Raw genomic sequence first — 16400 nt, forward strand, 5'->3', positions numbered from 1 at the left:
TTTATTTTTCAAAACAACCAAGTTTCATTCATATGATTTAATAATTAAGATCAGAAACAAAGTCTACTCAATAAATGGTAGACAACACATGTCGTCATAGCTGCTCATCAGGTTTGGCCCCACGTTACACACTTTTACATGGACATGTGCCATGTGCTGTCATGGGAAACGGTGAGTGGGGACAGGGCCTCTGCTCTCACAGGGCACACAGCCTGGTGGGGCAGGCGGTGTTCAATCATTGCCCTTTTCTCTTTAATATACTTACAAATTATGGGAAATGCTATTTAAAAAGAACAAAATGAGTCAATGAAAGTGAAAAATACAAGGACAGTATTTAGGCTGAGGGAAGACAGGGAATCTCTTTGAAGATCTGACACTCCACTGAGACCCAAAGGACAACTCTGGCACTGAAGGTGAAGGGCAGGGACACACTGATAAAGGGCTGAAATCCAGAATATACCAAAATTTCTTTACACTCAACAAGAAGGATGAATAACCTGATTAAAAATGAGCAAAATGCCTGAACACACACCTCATCAAAGAAGAAATCTGGATGCCAAAGAAGCCTTTGGAAAGATACTCCACAGCACCTGTCATCAAGGGGATGCAGACTGAAACAGCGAGATACCACTGCACACCTGTCAGAACTGCCAAAATGCAGAACACTGACAGCACCGAATGCTGGTGAGGATGTGGAGCACCAGAAATTATAATGCATTGTTGGTGGGAATGAAAAATGGCCCAGGTACTTTGGAAGACGGTCTGGCAATTTTTTACAGAGCTAGACGTAATTCTAACATATGATCCGGCAACTGTGCTCCTTGGTGTTTACTCGATGAAATGGAAACTTATGTTCACACACAAATCTGCATACAGATGTTAATAGCAGCTTTATTCATACTCAACAGGATTCAGAAGCAACTAAGCTCTTCTTCAGTAGGTGAATGGATAAATAAACTGTGGTCCCGCCAGAAAATGGACTATTATTTGGTGCTAAAATGAAATGAGTTATCAAGGAATGGAAAGACATGGAGGAACCTTAAATGCATATTACCAAGTGAAAGAAGCCAATCTGGGAAGTTTCAGCAACTGTCTGATTCCAACTGTATGGTGTTCTGGGAAAGGGAAAAACACAGAGACTGAAAGATCAGTGGCTGCCAGAGGCTAGAGGGGAAAGAGCAATGAATGAGGTGCAGCATGGAGCATTTTAAGGTCACTAAGACAGACGACTCTGTATGATGCTGTGATGGTGGATACATGTCATTGTACATCTGTCCAAACCCACAGAGTGCACAACACAATGTGTAAATCCTAGTGTCAACTATGGGCTATGGGTGATGATGACATGTCAGTGTAGGTTCACCCATTGTCACAAATGTACACTCTGGTGCAGGTGTCAATATTGAGGAGGCTGTGGGGGCAAACTGCAGTTCATACACCCAATCCAGCCCCAGCCACCGCTGTTAATAAAGCTCTATGGGTGTGTGGACTATCTGGCTGTTCTGGCATCTGAACAGTAGAGCTGAGCAGCTGCACCAGAGATCAGGAGGTTTTCAGACCCTGAAATATTTACCCCCAAGCCCTTGAAAGGAAAAGTCTGCTGAGCCCTGTTCTAAATGAATCAAGATTCACCCTGATGAGGCAGGACAGCAGGGCCCAAACCAGGCATGGTTAATGGGGCTGAAGCAATGTTTTAGTTCCAACACATTTGCTGAAGTCCTGCAAGTCCAGTGACAGACTGTAGCCAGGAAGCGTCTGCAGGAGGAGTCGGGAGCAGGCCTTCCCGCCAGGCTCCGGGATGCCGGGGGCCGCGTGCCGCACGGGGGCCACCCGCTTGAAGAAGGTGGACTTGCAGTGGAAGCCGATCAACTCGTAGAGCTCGGAGAGGATGCTGCACGGCTGAATTTTCTCCTCGGAACGCTGAAGCACAGGGAGAAAAGCAACAAGCATCTGAATGAAACACGTAAGTGAAAAAAGACCCATAAAAATGGTTTTCCCTTAAAACAGAGACCCGATGACACAGGAAGGAAGAGGAAGGCTGACTTAGTGCACTGATGGGACCGTATGCAGAAACGCAGGGAAGCAGCACTGTGCAGACACTCCAGACCCCCTCTGGGCCCCACCTCTCCGCATTCCACCTGTCCCTTTACTAGAAAAGCCCGTATTCCCTGAAATAGAGGAATCTGCTACCTAAACATGGGACACAGAGAAGGGAAAGAGGAAAAGGAAGGGAAAGTAAAGGAACAACAGTTCATCTAGACCCTAGGGTCTGGGCGGGACTTTCACCAAACACACAACTTCTCAAAGCACAGAGCGCACAGGGAGAGGCTGACAGAGTGACTGCGACTTCTGCTCCTAAAGCACCCAGCTACCTGTCAGCACACGCTGCGCCCATTACTGAATCATTACAATCATCTCAGAAACAACTACTACCCCGGCTCACAGGCAAGGAAATCTGAAACTCGGGGAGGAATTATTATCATCCTGGACAAAGTCCCACAGCCCAGTAGTCTCAGAGCCTCCGGCAGACCCTGGGCTAAAATGCTCCTCATCACCACGGGCCCTGAGACTCAGGCTGAGGCCACGTCAGGTCTGCACGGGCCCAGAGCACAGTCTGTGGGACAGGGAATGCTCCCACTCGAAGTGCCAGGTCAAGGCCCTCAGGAACTTGTGTAATGAAACCAAATCCCCAAACTCATTTCCAACCCACTGCCCTGTCCGGGAGGACTGCTCGGCACAACTGCGCTGTCACCTGTGCACAGGCTGAGCAAGGGGCCCAGACAGTGATGTGACATCCCAGTGGAAGTGGCTCGGAGACCACTTCATCACAGGACAGATTCTCCCGGCTTCCAACGTTAACTCTCCATTCCATTTCCAACTGGAAAGTAAGTTTAGACTTGTTTTCCTCTCTTAGAAACAAAGAGAGCGGTAACATCAGAGGGAAACTCAAGACTGAGGAAGAGTCTCCTGGTCATTTGCAAGGATAGGCCGGGGAGGGAACAGAGACAGGGATCAGAAAGACCCGTGTTCCAGTCCAAAGTCTGCACGTCACTCGCTTTGACAGTTTCCTTTTTAATACAGGTGATAAAATCTAATTATGATTTTTGGGAAAACTAAATGAAATAACGTATTCCACTAGCATAGGTGTAAAATCCTCCATGAGTGTTCCAGAAATGGACGTGATCGTGGTTAATTACTGTCTGCCAATTCTTGTGTTCTCAGCTCACATCACCCAACCAGAGATGTGCGAGAGAATGCCTCACCAGCCAGCAGCCTTCTCCAACTTGGAAACTTACAGTGTCCGAAGAGCAGGCAGTGTTGGATGCTTTGCGGCACTCTGGAGGTAGCACTCCAGTGATGACTTTAAAAAGCTGGGGAGAATTTAGGGGACCATACAGTTCAAATACAGAGTACTCATTCCATGTCTACAAATATTCATCTCTAGCCATGATGATTAAGAGAGGAAATACATATTCAAACATACATCATTTTCCCACATAAGTGCATCAAAACAATTTGGAAAGAGTGTAACTTTCTTCTCTAGATCACACAGCGGGGATTACAAGGTTTGTACTGACAGCCCTACTTGTAAATCATCTGCAAACGTAATTGGGTCCACTATCAGTCATCATAATTTGAAGGGAATGTTAGAAAAGAAAAAAGCCAAGCTAATACTCTCCAATCTTTTGTTTGGTTACGATGTCACAGAGGAGATGGACAGCTCAATAAGGAACCACTCTGCCGTGATCACGGAGCCGGGGAGCGGGATGTGCGGCAAGATGTATGACGCAGCCGCAACTGTGCCCATGATTCTAGGCAGGTACCCAAAGTCACCTTGACAAGGTGTGAAACGTTTATGCCCACGTCCTCATAACCTGACATGTATTAAGGAGAAATGGAAACTTATAAACGGCCAATACCCTTGGTGGATACACCGTCCAAAGAGCAAAGTCACAGTTTGACAACTGGCCATCCCGGTACCTTGGGATTCATTCTTGAAGAACCTTAAAAACCACTCCTCTGTCCTCAAGAAGTGCTGCCTACTAGTCCTATCTTTGGCTCATGGATACCACATGTTGAAGTGAACTTCAATGTCTGCACAGATTTGACTGTCTTTCTCCAGGTTCACTTGTCCATTCTGAAGAGGCCTGAGTTAAGTCCAAATTCCTTAAGATTAATTCCCTCCGGTGACAACTCAACGAGCCTGTAATTACAAGCCAACTGAACAGGACTGTCCTCAGCGAAAAATGTCACCAACCCTTCACTGCTTTCTTAAACTCCTCTCCTGGTTAATTGCAACATACTAACACCACCCTCCACCAAGTTCCCCAACTATGTCAAATAGAAAGTAAGGTCCATAAAAGAGGAGACAACTCCATAGTCACCTTTGAATTCCTAGCATAAAGTAATGTCAATAAATAGAACTATGATTATGGCTTCTTTCCTTTAAAACCTTTCTGGTTATTTAAATGAGACCATGGAAGGGAGGTGTTTGAGTCCAGTATCTTGATCCAGAAGACTCTGGAGGCCTTTTTCAGAATGGCTGTCCACTGATTCATTCAAAACACACCTTCTCTTTCCGGGAGGAGCTGAGATTTTCTGCCATGGGTTTGTGGTCACTCTCATGCCAGAACAGCTTTAAACTAAATCCTTACTTTGGATATGTTATTTTTTCCCGCTTCCAAAAAATTTTACTTTCCTTACTTCCTTGCCTTGAGGAATGCTTTTATTCTTTTCTTTCTAATTCAACCTTTTATAAAGCAGGATTCTCAGGATGTGCTTGGCCTTATATAAGAACAGCCATCCAACTCCCAGTGTGAGAGGCCACAGGCTCACCTCCTGCCCTCCTGCCAGGGCAACTGAAACTCAGTTCAGGAGCCAACCGGCACCCCAGGGCTTCTAAGGCTCACGTATCTCCCAGAATCCCTGCTTTCTGGTTTGTCTTGGCTTCTGAGAATTTCCCCTCACTTTCTTGACAATTAGCTGTGCAGCTTGAAAGATGAGGAAGGAAGGTTTTATTTCTTAATCAGAATTTAAAGGAACTTATGTAATGAAGCTTTTCACGAGTTTCTAGAACCCTCCATTGCTGAGACAGAAAACACACAAGATATTTTCTAAATTTAGCTGTCATGTGCATTTTTTCTTTGCTTTTGTTTTGTTAACTGCTAATAGACATTTTTTAATTAAAAAATAAAATAAGGTCCCAAATAAGATAGAAAATTGAAGGGGCAAACAAAATTAAAGAGCAAAGACAGAAAAATGATAAGTACTCTACAAAGTTAATAGAATAAATACACTATGGATCAGACCAGCAATTCTCAGTAACAGCTAATTGAAACCTGACCATGAGGTAAAACGTCTCTCCTGTCAGGAGATGACCAACAGAAAATAGAATTAAATCAACAACCTAAAATTCTAAGTCTGGCGAGGTATAGAAGTCTACCAGCTAAGTGTGTCTTCTTCTGGAAAAGAGGGAGACTCACCAGCTCTTTTCTGTGGAGCCTGAGCCCAGGGGAGGACAGTGAAGTGTGTTCTGTAAGTACCCAATTAGCAAAGTGAGTGATGAATAAAGAGATGTGAGCTTTGATGAGAGATGATACTACTATTCACTTGTCCTGTAAAGTATGTCTTCGCGTTCAGAGATCAATATCTCAGCAGGAAAATGCACAGCCCGGGACCAGACCACTTCTGTGATTGTGACACTGCACTTAGATGTCTCAAGGGCACCTCCAACTCCACCTGCAAAGAGCTAACTTCACGGTGTTCCTCCCATAGCCATCCTGCCCAGGGCCCTTGGTCGGGGGCAAGGTCTCCCTGCCTCCCCAGCTCAGGCCAATCACTCACAGATGTGACAAGACCCCTCCTTCAGGGACAAATTTCCTCAGTCAACAAGATCCACCACCCACACCTGTCCTACCAGGTACTCACTGGTACTCCCTCAGCACTGACTCTGTGCTGGGGACCATGCTGCACACTGTGCACACGTTATCTCACTGGATCTACACAGCAGTCCTGGGAGTTCGGTACATCACTGCTTCTATTGATTAGATAAATTGTTTCACTTCCTTGGGTGTGTCATCCAAAGTGACACGGCTACTGAGCCACAAACCTGGGACTGAAAATCACTTGAAAATTGAACACTGCTACACCTCGCAGCCACCCTACTCTGACTCATCACATCACCTCCTGCCGAGCCTTCTAAATGTTTCTAAGCATTCTACAAGACAAAAGTGATCTACGAGAGCATCGCACTAGCCTACTTAAAATCTGTCAATGACGGTCCACTGCTCTTAGGAGAAAGCCCCACCGGGCCTGAGCACAGCCCAACGGCCCGGCATCTGCTTTCCCTGCGCGGCCGCGCTGCCTCACCCACCACGCAGCTCTACACGTGCAGCGTCCAGGACAGGGATGCTGACTCCGTACAACCCGGGGCTCGTCTCACTCAAACAATGATCACCCTCTTCAGTGGTTACCTTCTTCAATACTGAATCTCAGAAAAATATTTTCTCTGGATGAATCAATATCTTTTTCCTTACAACTTCCCATCATTGATAATGAGCTCCCCCCAAAAGAGAGAAGACCTAATCCTCAGTCTCCTTATCTGTAAAGTGCAAATAACAGGGAAATATGAGAGGTTTTATTAGAAGTAATATTCATGTGAGGCTGAGGGACAATTCCCAACATACAGTAAGTACTCAATATGTGCTTACTTAATATTAATAAGAATAGATTACATTCCAGCAACCTTAAATCAATGCTTTATGGCTTTGTCTAAAAGGCTACCGACAAACTGTTGGACGAACTGTTTTGAGCAGATCAGCACAAGTGTACTGGGCGAGGTAAGCGCTGACTCCAGTTACAGCTGCAACCAACCAGCACTACGGGGCGGGAGCAGTTTGCTCAAACTCTTACATGTTGCTTGAGCATTTAGTTGTAGTTATTGAATAAAGACAGGTATTATTTACTCAAAGCTCCTGAAACATAAATCTTCAAAGATTGATGCAAATTATGTTTCAAGTACAACACTCTCACTAGAAATTACTTGAAAATTATAGTCTTAGCTCCTCCGCACATCAAAACAGCATTTTCCTAATGTATCTGACTATGTACTCTGAAAGGATTGTTTAAAAGAAATTAAGATGAAGCCATCCTGAATAAGATCTCAGTATCATCTACACAAACCCCACCCAAAGGTCTCATTTCTCACTTCCACATAGGTGTTCAGATGGCTTAAGCTGGGTCTTGGTTTCTTATGACACGGGGGTGGGAAGAATTGTGGATAGATCAATGTAGCAAATATAAACCTAGTGTATTTGCTATGTAGGAATCCTAGAAATAAATAAATTGATATATATAGTCCCACCCTTATGAAGCTAAGCCGTTCCATTTACAACTGCATAAAAAATAAAATGAGAGATACATTTAACAAAAGTTTACAAGATTTGTACATTGAATATTTTGAAGTATCACCAAAAAAATTTTAAAATATCTTCATATATGGAAGGCATCCCATGATCATGCAATGGTAGAAAATATTGTTAAAAATGTTAAGACTTCCCAAAGTAATCTACATATTTAATGGAATCCCTATCAAAATTCCAGCTGACTTCTTTGCAAAAATTGAAAAACTGATCCCAAAATTCATATTGAAAGCAAGGGACCCAGGTCAGCCAAAACAATCTTGAAAAAGAAGAGCAAATTTGGAGGACTCACTCAAAGGTTACAGCAAATCTATAGCACTCAAGTCATTATGCTTCTGTCATAAGTTTGGATGCAGAAATCTATGAGACACAATAAAAAATCCTGGGGGGAAACTTACATTTACAGTCAGTTTTCCAGAAATGTGCCAACAACACTCCATTGAAAGTATAGTCTATCCAACAAATGGAGCAGAGACACCTGGGTGTCTGAAGGCAAAAGAATGAATCTGGAATCTGGACCCCGTATTTTATATAACAAATATTAATTCAAAATGGATCACAGACAGAAACGTAAAAAGTAAATATATGAACTTTCTAAAAGAAGACATAGTATGAATCTTTGTGGTCATAGGATAGGCTATGGCTTCCTAGATACAATACCAAGAGCACAAGTGATAAAACAAAATAGATAAAATGGACTTCATCAAATTAAAATCATTTGTTACAAAGGACAACATCAAGAGTGTGAAATGAAAGGGGAAAGGGGTAGCTCAAATGATAGAGTGCGTGCTAAGGAAGAAAAACAAAATGAATAAATCTAATTACCTCCCCTATAAAGAAATTGTTTTAATGTTTAAAAAAATTAAAGTGAAATGACAATCTGCAGAATAGGAGAAAAATCTTGCAAAGCATATATCTAATAAGAGACTAGTATCCAGGATATAAAACAAATGCTTACAACTGAACAATACAAAGAAAATCGACCCAATTTTTTAATTTGCCAAGGATTTAAATAGATACACAATTGGCCAATAAGCATCTGAAAAGATGGTCAGCATCACTAGTGAAATCAAAATCAAAATGAGATCTCATTTTAAACTCACTAGGATGGTTATAATCAAAACATGGACAATAACAAGTGTCAGTCAGGAGGCAGAGAAATGGATACCCTCAATATGCAGCCGTTGGAAAGGGGCAATGGTGCAGCTTCTTTGGAAGAGCCCGATGTTTCCTCAAAAGGTTAGAGTTATGTGGCTGAGCAATTCCACTCCTACATGTAGAGTCATCCTTCAGTGTCCTCGGGGGGTTGGTTTCAGGAACCCCCCACCCTGGATACCATAATCCAAGGATGATCAAGTCCCTTTGCAATCAGCCATCTGGATCCATGAAGTGGAAACTACAGATATGGTGGGCCAACTGTACAGCCAACAGAATGGAAATGTATTCTCACAAAAACTTGCACATCAATATTCATAGCAGTATCATTCAGAGTAGCTAAAAGTCACTAAAAATATCCATCCATCAATGAATGGATAAACAAAATTACCAAGAATAGTCCCACAAACTTTTGGTAATTGAATCTTTGACAAAGGAGGTGAGAACATACAATTGAGCAAAGACAGCCTCTTCAGCAAATGGTGCAGGGAAAACTGCACAGCTGCATGTAAATCAATGAAGTTAGACTACCCCCTCACAACATACAAAAAAATGAATTCAAAATGGCTTAAAGACTTAAAATTGTAGACAAGACACTATAAACCTCTTAGAAGAAGACATAGGCAAAACATCTGACATATATCTCAACAATATTTTCCAAGAGCAGTCTACTCAAGCAATAGAAATACAAGCAAAAATATACAAGTGGGTTCTAATTAAACTTACAAGCTTTTGCACAGAAAAGAAAACAAAAATTAAAGCAAAAAGACAACCTATGGAGTGGGAGAAAATAGTTGCATTAAATGAAAGTGACAAGGGCTTAATTCCCAGAATATGTAAACAGCTTTTACACTTGATAAAAAAGAAAAACAAACAATTCAATCCAAAAATGGGCAGAAGACCTAAAGAAACATTTCTCCAATGAAGACATACAAATGGCCAATAGGCACATGAAAAAATGCTCAATATCATTATCAGAGAAATGCAAATCAAAACTGCAAACAAGTATCACCTTTCACCAGTCAGAATAGCCATCATTCAGAAGTTCATAGACACTAAATGCTGGAGAGGCTGTGGAGAATTGGGAACACTCCTACACTGTGGTGGGAATGCAGTTTGGTGGAGCCATTGTGGAAAACTGTATAGAGGTTCCTCAAAAGACAAAACCTTGGGGGCCCAGATGACACAGCAATCCCACTCCAGGGCATATATCCGAAAGGAAACGTAATTCAAAAAGACACTTTCACCCCAATGTTCACAGCAGCATTATTTACAATATCAAGACATGGAAACAACCTAAATGTCCACTGACAGACGACTGGATAAAGAGGTTGTAGTATATATGTCCAATAGACTACTATTCAGCAATAAAATAATAATAAAATAATGCCATTTGCAGCAATATGAATGGACCAGGAGAATGACATTCTAAGTGAAATAGGCCAGAAAGAGAAAGAAAAATACCATATGAGATCGCTCACATGTGGAATCTAAAACAACAACAACAAAAAAAACAAAAACAAAGGAACAAAAAGATAAACTTATCTACAGAACAGAAACAGACACAGAGACATAGAAACCAAACTATGGTTACCAGAGGGGAGAGGGTGTGGAATGAATAAATTGGGAGTTCAAGATTTGCAGATGCTGAGTATGTATACAATAAACAGCAAGTATATACTGTATAGCACAGGAGAATATATTTAATAACTTATAGTAACTTATGTTTAAAAAGAATATGAAAATGAATGCAGGTATGTTCCTATTTAACTGAAGTTTTTTGCTGTACACAAGAAACTGACGCAACACTATAAACTGACTAGACTTCAATGAAAATATTTTTAAATAGACCAAAAACGAAAAAAAAGGAAAAGGATATTATCAAACAAAAAGAATAATGTACTGATTCAGGTTACAATATGAATGAACTTTGAAAATTTATGCTAAAATAAGCCCGTCACAAAAGGGCAAATAGTGCCCTTTAAGGTGAACTGTATCTAAGCATTTATTGTACTACTCCTGTAAATTTTCCGGAGTTTTGAAGTCTATCAATATCAAAATAAAATGTATTATTCATTAAAAACTTAAAACCCTTCCTCACAGGAGGGCTTTAATTATTAAATGCAGAAAAGCATGTAAAACTCTTGGAACAACAATTTTCACGTCCACACACAGTCACTGCTGTCACTGCCACTCAGAGTGTGGTGCCAGCGCTGATGAGAGCTGCCTCCACTCGCTCCCCTGCAGACAGGAGTGAAGGCCTGAGCTTTGACAGGCAGGGTTTGCGTGAACCTGGGTCAGCCACAGCCACGTCCCAGACTCTGCGTTACCCAAATTTCTTATACAAACTGCAACATGTAATGTAAACACTCTAGAGGGATGTATCTTACAACACAGGGAATACAGACAATGTTTTACAGTAACTATAAATGGAGCATCTATTGTACACCTGAAACATATATTTTAAATCGGCTATGTATTTATAAAAAATTAAAAAATAATTTAAAAATGTTATCCCTTTAATATTCAATTTGGTTTTTAATTAACTACTAAACAGCTTAGAAGATATAAAAGCATTTAAGTGTGATGTTTGTTTACATATTTATTTACTTCAGCCTCCTGCTAAAAGAGAAATTAAACAATTTTTTAAACACAGCTTAACAACCATAACAACAAAAAGGCAAAACTGAGAGTGAAGAGAAAATGGAGATTCAATACTTAAATGAAACCAGGGGGAGCTAAACTCATAAAAATGGATTCCATGAAGTCAGGGCAAGTGTTAAAGGCCGACTAGAAATTCAGCTGTAAGATTCTTGGCAGCTAAAGCAAAAAGAAAAAGATGATGGGGCAGGTGGTAGAGCGTGTGCTTAGTGTGCACAGGGTCCTGGGTTCAAGCCCCAGGGCCTCCACTAACAGATAAATATACCTAATTACCTACCCCCCAAAAGAGCCCCAAAGAAAAGAAAAAGAGAAATTTCTTTCCAAAAAAATCCTGATATTAAATTTGGATTAAATACTTTAAAAATAAAAGGAAAATAGAAAAGATGAGTGACACTGTGAACAAAAACCCCAGCTGGGCTAACAAGCTAAGTCACAAATCTAAGTGTGATAAGTGTCGGTTTACTGATCTAAGTTTTGCTGGGCTAACTCGTAAATCTGAAGTTCAGTGTCAGTTTACTGGGCTAACAAGCTAACTCGTAAATCCAAGGTCAACAATTGTCAGTAACGTGATCTGTTCCAAATTGATAAGCTTCAGTGTACTGATTCCTTGCTTTTTGTTGTTTGAGCCTTATTGGCTAAAAGCCCCATACTTGTAATTAACCCTATAAAACCTCATGTGCACGTCTTGGATGTGCTCAGGGCTTGGGAACAGAAGCCCCTCTGAGCCCGCTGGCATAATAAATCTCAGTACTCCCACCCTCTGAGTGCTGCTTATTTCTTGGCTGGCCTGTTGTTTCCGTAACAACACAAGCGATAATGCCCGTGAGATAAATCTGCGATGGCTGCTGGCAGGTCCCCATGTCTCATGTGGGAAAATCTGAAACATATTTCTCACCACTCAGAGTCATCCTCAGCCCACCCCACATCTCCCGCTGTTAAATGCAGGAACACACGCAGGGCCCGGCCTTTGCTCTCTCTGTGTCATCACAGTGAGACAGGATGGAAGGGGGCAGAGCAAGCCATTCAAGAAAGACCACAGCAATTAACATCAAAATGGTGAAGAATTCAACCCCCAATAGGTCTTGAGGCTCAGGATGAAGAGATTTAACTTCTAGTAGATCCTGAGCTTCATTATACACCCATTGTAATAGTAACATGGTGAATAACATGGCCCCAGGCACCATGGCAGTCACAAGGCTAGCCACAAAAGGTCAAAGGGTGGAAAATGGCCAACTCCCTGGAATCCCAGCCCCTTGCCCTAAGGCTGGTCCTTCTACTTATTAGCATATGAAACCACGAAGCCCAAGAAAAGGAGCAACACAGAGCCACATCCCAGGAACCCCTCTCTCTACCTCTTCGGAGAAGGCCCACACTATTTCTGTGGAGTGTGTGCATACTTTTAATCTGAGCATCAAACCCCCATACTTCGTGACGTTTCTCATGCCTGTCAATGTATCTCTCTGAATAAATCTACCTTTACTCAACACTGGCTTGTTCTTGAATTCTTTACTGCATGAAGCCAAGGAACAAAATCTGGTGGGGCACATCCCAGGGGCTCAACGGAAGCCTGGGACACAGCCCTTCTCATGCCCCACATATTTTTTCTTGTATCAACAGGACTGGGATGTGAAGTGAGGTCTGAGGCCCCAGCTAAGGGACAGAAGCAGCCTCCAGGTCTCCAATTGGTGGGCAGCCTCTCCCCCATCAGGGGCCATGGGGTCTGCCTGGTTCTGTGTGTTTTTTTGTTGTGCTGACTCCCCAGTCAGAGAGATTTCTCCTTAGGCCTGGCTCCACAAAACCCTTCTCTCCAAAATACAAGCACATCATGTCACAATCCTCTTGTTCAACCATGGATTGTTCAGCCAACTTTTTCCTCCCCCAGTTAATTACCTAAATGTCCTCCCTGCCATCCCACCACTTCTTTCTTTTTGAGAACTCTGCACTCCCCACACACCATCCTGAACGCAGGTGCCTTGCTGGCTGGGACCGAGATGTTTCAGTCTCAAACATCCTGAGTCCTTTCTCTTTCCACTTTCTAACTTAAAAAGGCCTTCCTGTGTCTCCCACCGCTCTGAATCTGAACGTCAAAAAATGCTCAGGTTACATTCACTCTGTGAATACCTCCCAGGTTTTGGCTAGGTTTCCTTCCCAAGATCTTCATTAAGGAGCTGCATCAAGAAGTTTAAAGGGGCTATTCTTACATTTGAGTGGAGGAGCCTGCAAGAAATTTAAATGGCTTTGAAGAGAGAGTTAACCAGGGACAGAGAGGTCGCAGGTCCTAGTCAACAGTGTCATGAGGCAAAATGTTCTTCAAAGGCTCAGAGTGGCTTCTGAACACGGAGTCGGCAGGGAGGAGGTGACAGGCAGTGAGTGGGGTGAGAGACACAGGGTACGGTCCCCCAGCAGGGGAAGGATTGGTTATTTTCTAGTTTTCCAATTTCTTACTACCTTTTTCTCTTATTGCCACATACCATCTCCTACGAATTAAGCATATCAATGTCAGTCATTTGGGCCACTTGGGAGAAGCTGCACGATGCCATTCACAGGGCTGGGACATGACAGCCACACCAGTCTAGGTTGAAAGACCAGTGGGGGTATTTCCATGGTAATCACGGGCATGCAGCAAACTCCCCAGCTTCAATGACCTCCTCTCAAAGTTGGCGCCAATAAAACTACCAAGCAAAATGCGTGATGATTCTGGCCAACATCTGTTTATTAGTTAAGTGCCTGTGACACCTGCCACTTAATAGGGAATGAGTACGATCAACGAGGCCCTGTCTACCTGGCCACACGCGCCCTGCCTTCCTGCCTTGGTGCAGCAGCACAGCTTGTTTAGCTGAGATGAGCGCCCCCAGAGCAGCCCCGACGGGAAAGCTCCCAGCTCTGCACGGCCAGACGTGTTCCTTTCCTTCTCAGAGCTGATCACAATTTGCTGTCGTCTGTTTTTATGTTTATCCCTTTTGTAACTGCCTCTCCTCCGGAGATTTTGCTCAAGCAGCACAGGACCAGGTGTGTCTTGTGGCCTGCCGGATATTCTGGGCTGGGAAACAGCCGAGCCCACATCTGGCTCTGGTGCTGAACGGAGAGAGCAGAAGGCCCAGGAGCCCATGCTGAACCGAGGCCCCTGCACACAAAATTATGGTCTGACTTTGGGCAAATTACACAGTCTTTTTTACCCTGAGATTCCTCATCTGTCCATAAAAATAACTGCCCATGGCACACAGAGTTACAAGTATTAAAGGAAATCACCAAATTCACAAAGTAGCCAAGGGGCTACCAGTGCATCCTAAACAGACACATGCTGCCTTTAAGGCTCTGACACACACCAAGCGTGGTGGTCGAACAAAGTGTACACTGCTAAGTGTCAGTGTGTTAAGTGCTTCATGTGTGCTATAATAATCTTCAGAACTTACAACAAGCCCAGGAAGTAACGAATATTATTATGCCCATTTCACAGACTCACCATCAGTTTAAGAGAGGTTACATTCAAGTCCAAGGCGCTATGGTGAGTAAATGGCGATTTCAACCTGAATATGGGCCCAGGCCTGGGCTCCATCTCTGTCCCATCCACCTGACCACTGCCTATGAATTCCACCTGTCCAATACCCAAGTTGAAGCCAGCCAGCTCTTAAATGCAATGTGTGTCACCGTTTGTCAATGTTGGTTCATTACCATAAACAGTTCTCAGAAAGCACTTCAGAAAGGAAAGTTGGACTCACATACCTGCCCACAAAGAAGAAGAATTCTGCCTTGCCTTCTCCTGTAACGTGCAGAAACCCTTCCCATTCACCACCGAATCCTTTTGTATGCTTCCTCCGTGTTCATGTATACACATGGCTTATTAAAGTAGAAGTTACCTGCAGTAATTCCATCTCGGTTCCATTCCAAGCTTCCAGATTATCCATAATCAGGGTAATACCATAATTTTCTGTGAATGAAAACACTACAAATTGAATGAAAATATTGCAACCATGTCACTAAACAAAGAATGCTGAAAACAAGTCATCAGCGGCTGCCGCCACCCCCCAGTGAAGACAGGCCTGCAGCCATTCACAACGGTGCCCTCTGAGCAGACTCAGAATAAGAAAGGACAGATTACTGGCCCTAGATAGCTAGGTGCTTGTCTAAAGTATATATTCAGTCAGCCCAAATGTTGGCTTCCTCCCATATATTGAAAAGCATTAAATTCATGAACTTGAGATACCTGGCTTTCTTTAGATAACAAGCAATGTTTTATTGTTCTGACTACCTGGTCTTTGTTGTAAAGCTCCTATATAATCCTAGCTTCTCCCCTACTCTTGCGAGCAGTCCCTCAGAGTGTTCTGAGAGGCGGTCATCCTGGCTCGAGTCCTTCTGACAAATAAAACATAACTCTTAATATTCAGGCTGCACGTTTATTTCAATCAAGTCCCAGAATAGACACAACTCATCAATTGTGTAATGGGACACACTGGATCAGGAACCAAAAGAGTGTAGTAGTCCCTAAGAACTACGGCTCCCTCTTTCTTCCTGTCATTATACAATCCCACCAGAACTCATTACTTTGCTGTCTGCTCCTCTGGCAACCAAACTCAGAGAAGAGTCAACTCAGCAGAGCGTCCTGCTGGGGAGAACCCCTGCAGCAGCACTGCAGGCTGCCTGCCCTCCCGCACGCTCTGACGACTGCTAGTGTCCTCCGTGGAAACCAGGCCAACAGAGCTGTTCCCTACAGCTACAAAGTCCCAAATATTAAATAAAACCTTTCATTTTATACTATATGTTACATATATACCCATCTCTGAAAACAGCTTTGCCAGAAGCCCAAATCTTCAACATTAATCTGCAAAGGCAAATCAGGTCCCCAAGGGAAAACAAGTCTTAAGACGACGCTAAGACCTCCAAAGTCCTCTCCACGACCATAAACCAAACTGCCTGTAGGTCTGCAGCTGCAGGAGGCTACATGTCTGCTTTTAAAGCAACCCCTTCCTGCCCTCGGGTGCTACAATGCCCTTCTACGCCCTCCCATCTCAGGGTAAGAGCACCCACTGCAGAACCTTGCAGGGCAGCACTGACAGGACTGGACAATGAGGATCAGAGCTAAACTAAGCCTTCTGATGACACGAGTTGTCACTCTGTCACTTTACAGATGAAGATATATATAGAGAGAGGTGGGGTGTTATTGTT

At 43.1% G+C, this 16400-nt stretch overlaps 1 protein-coding gene across 1 annotated transcript; it reads right to left on the bottom strand.

The window, feature by feature from the left end:
* Positions 1-1396: 1396 nt before the first annotated feature.
* LOC140695124 (trafficking protein particle complex subunit 9-like) lies at positions 1397-15416 on the bottom strand. Its single transcript, XM_072958025.1, has 2 exons — positions 15095-15416; positions 1397-1920 (listed from the first exon to the last, which is right to left on the bottom strand). Exons 1-2 carry the CDS (start codon positions 15140-15142, stop codon positions 1672-1674), a joined length of 297 nt encoding a protein of 98 aa, XP_072814126.1. The 5' UTR covers positions 15143-15416; the 3' UTR covers positions 1397-1671.
* Between the last annotated feature and the right edge of the window lie 984 nt (positions 15417-16400).

This window comes from Vicugna pacos, unplaced genomic scaffold (genome assembly GCF_048564905.1).
Source record: "Vicugna pacos unplaced genomic scaffold, VicPac4 scaffold_147, whole genome shotgun sequence".
In the NCBI taxonomy this organism is placed as follows: Eukaryota; Metazoa; Chordata; class Mammalia; order Artiodactyla; family Camelidae; genus Vicugna; species Vicugna pacos.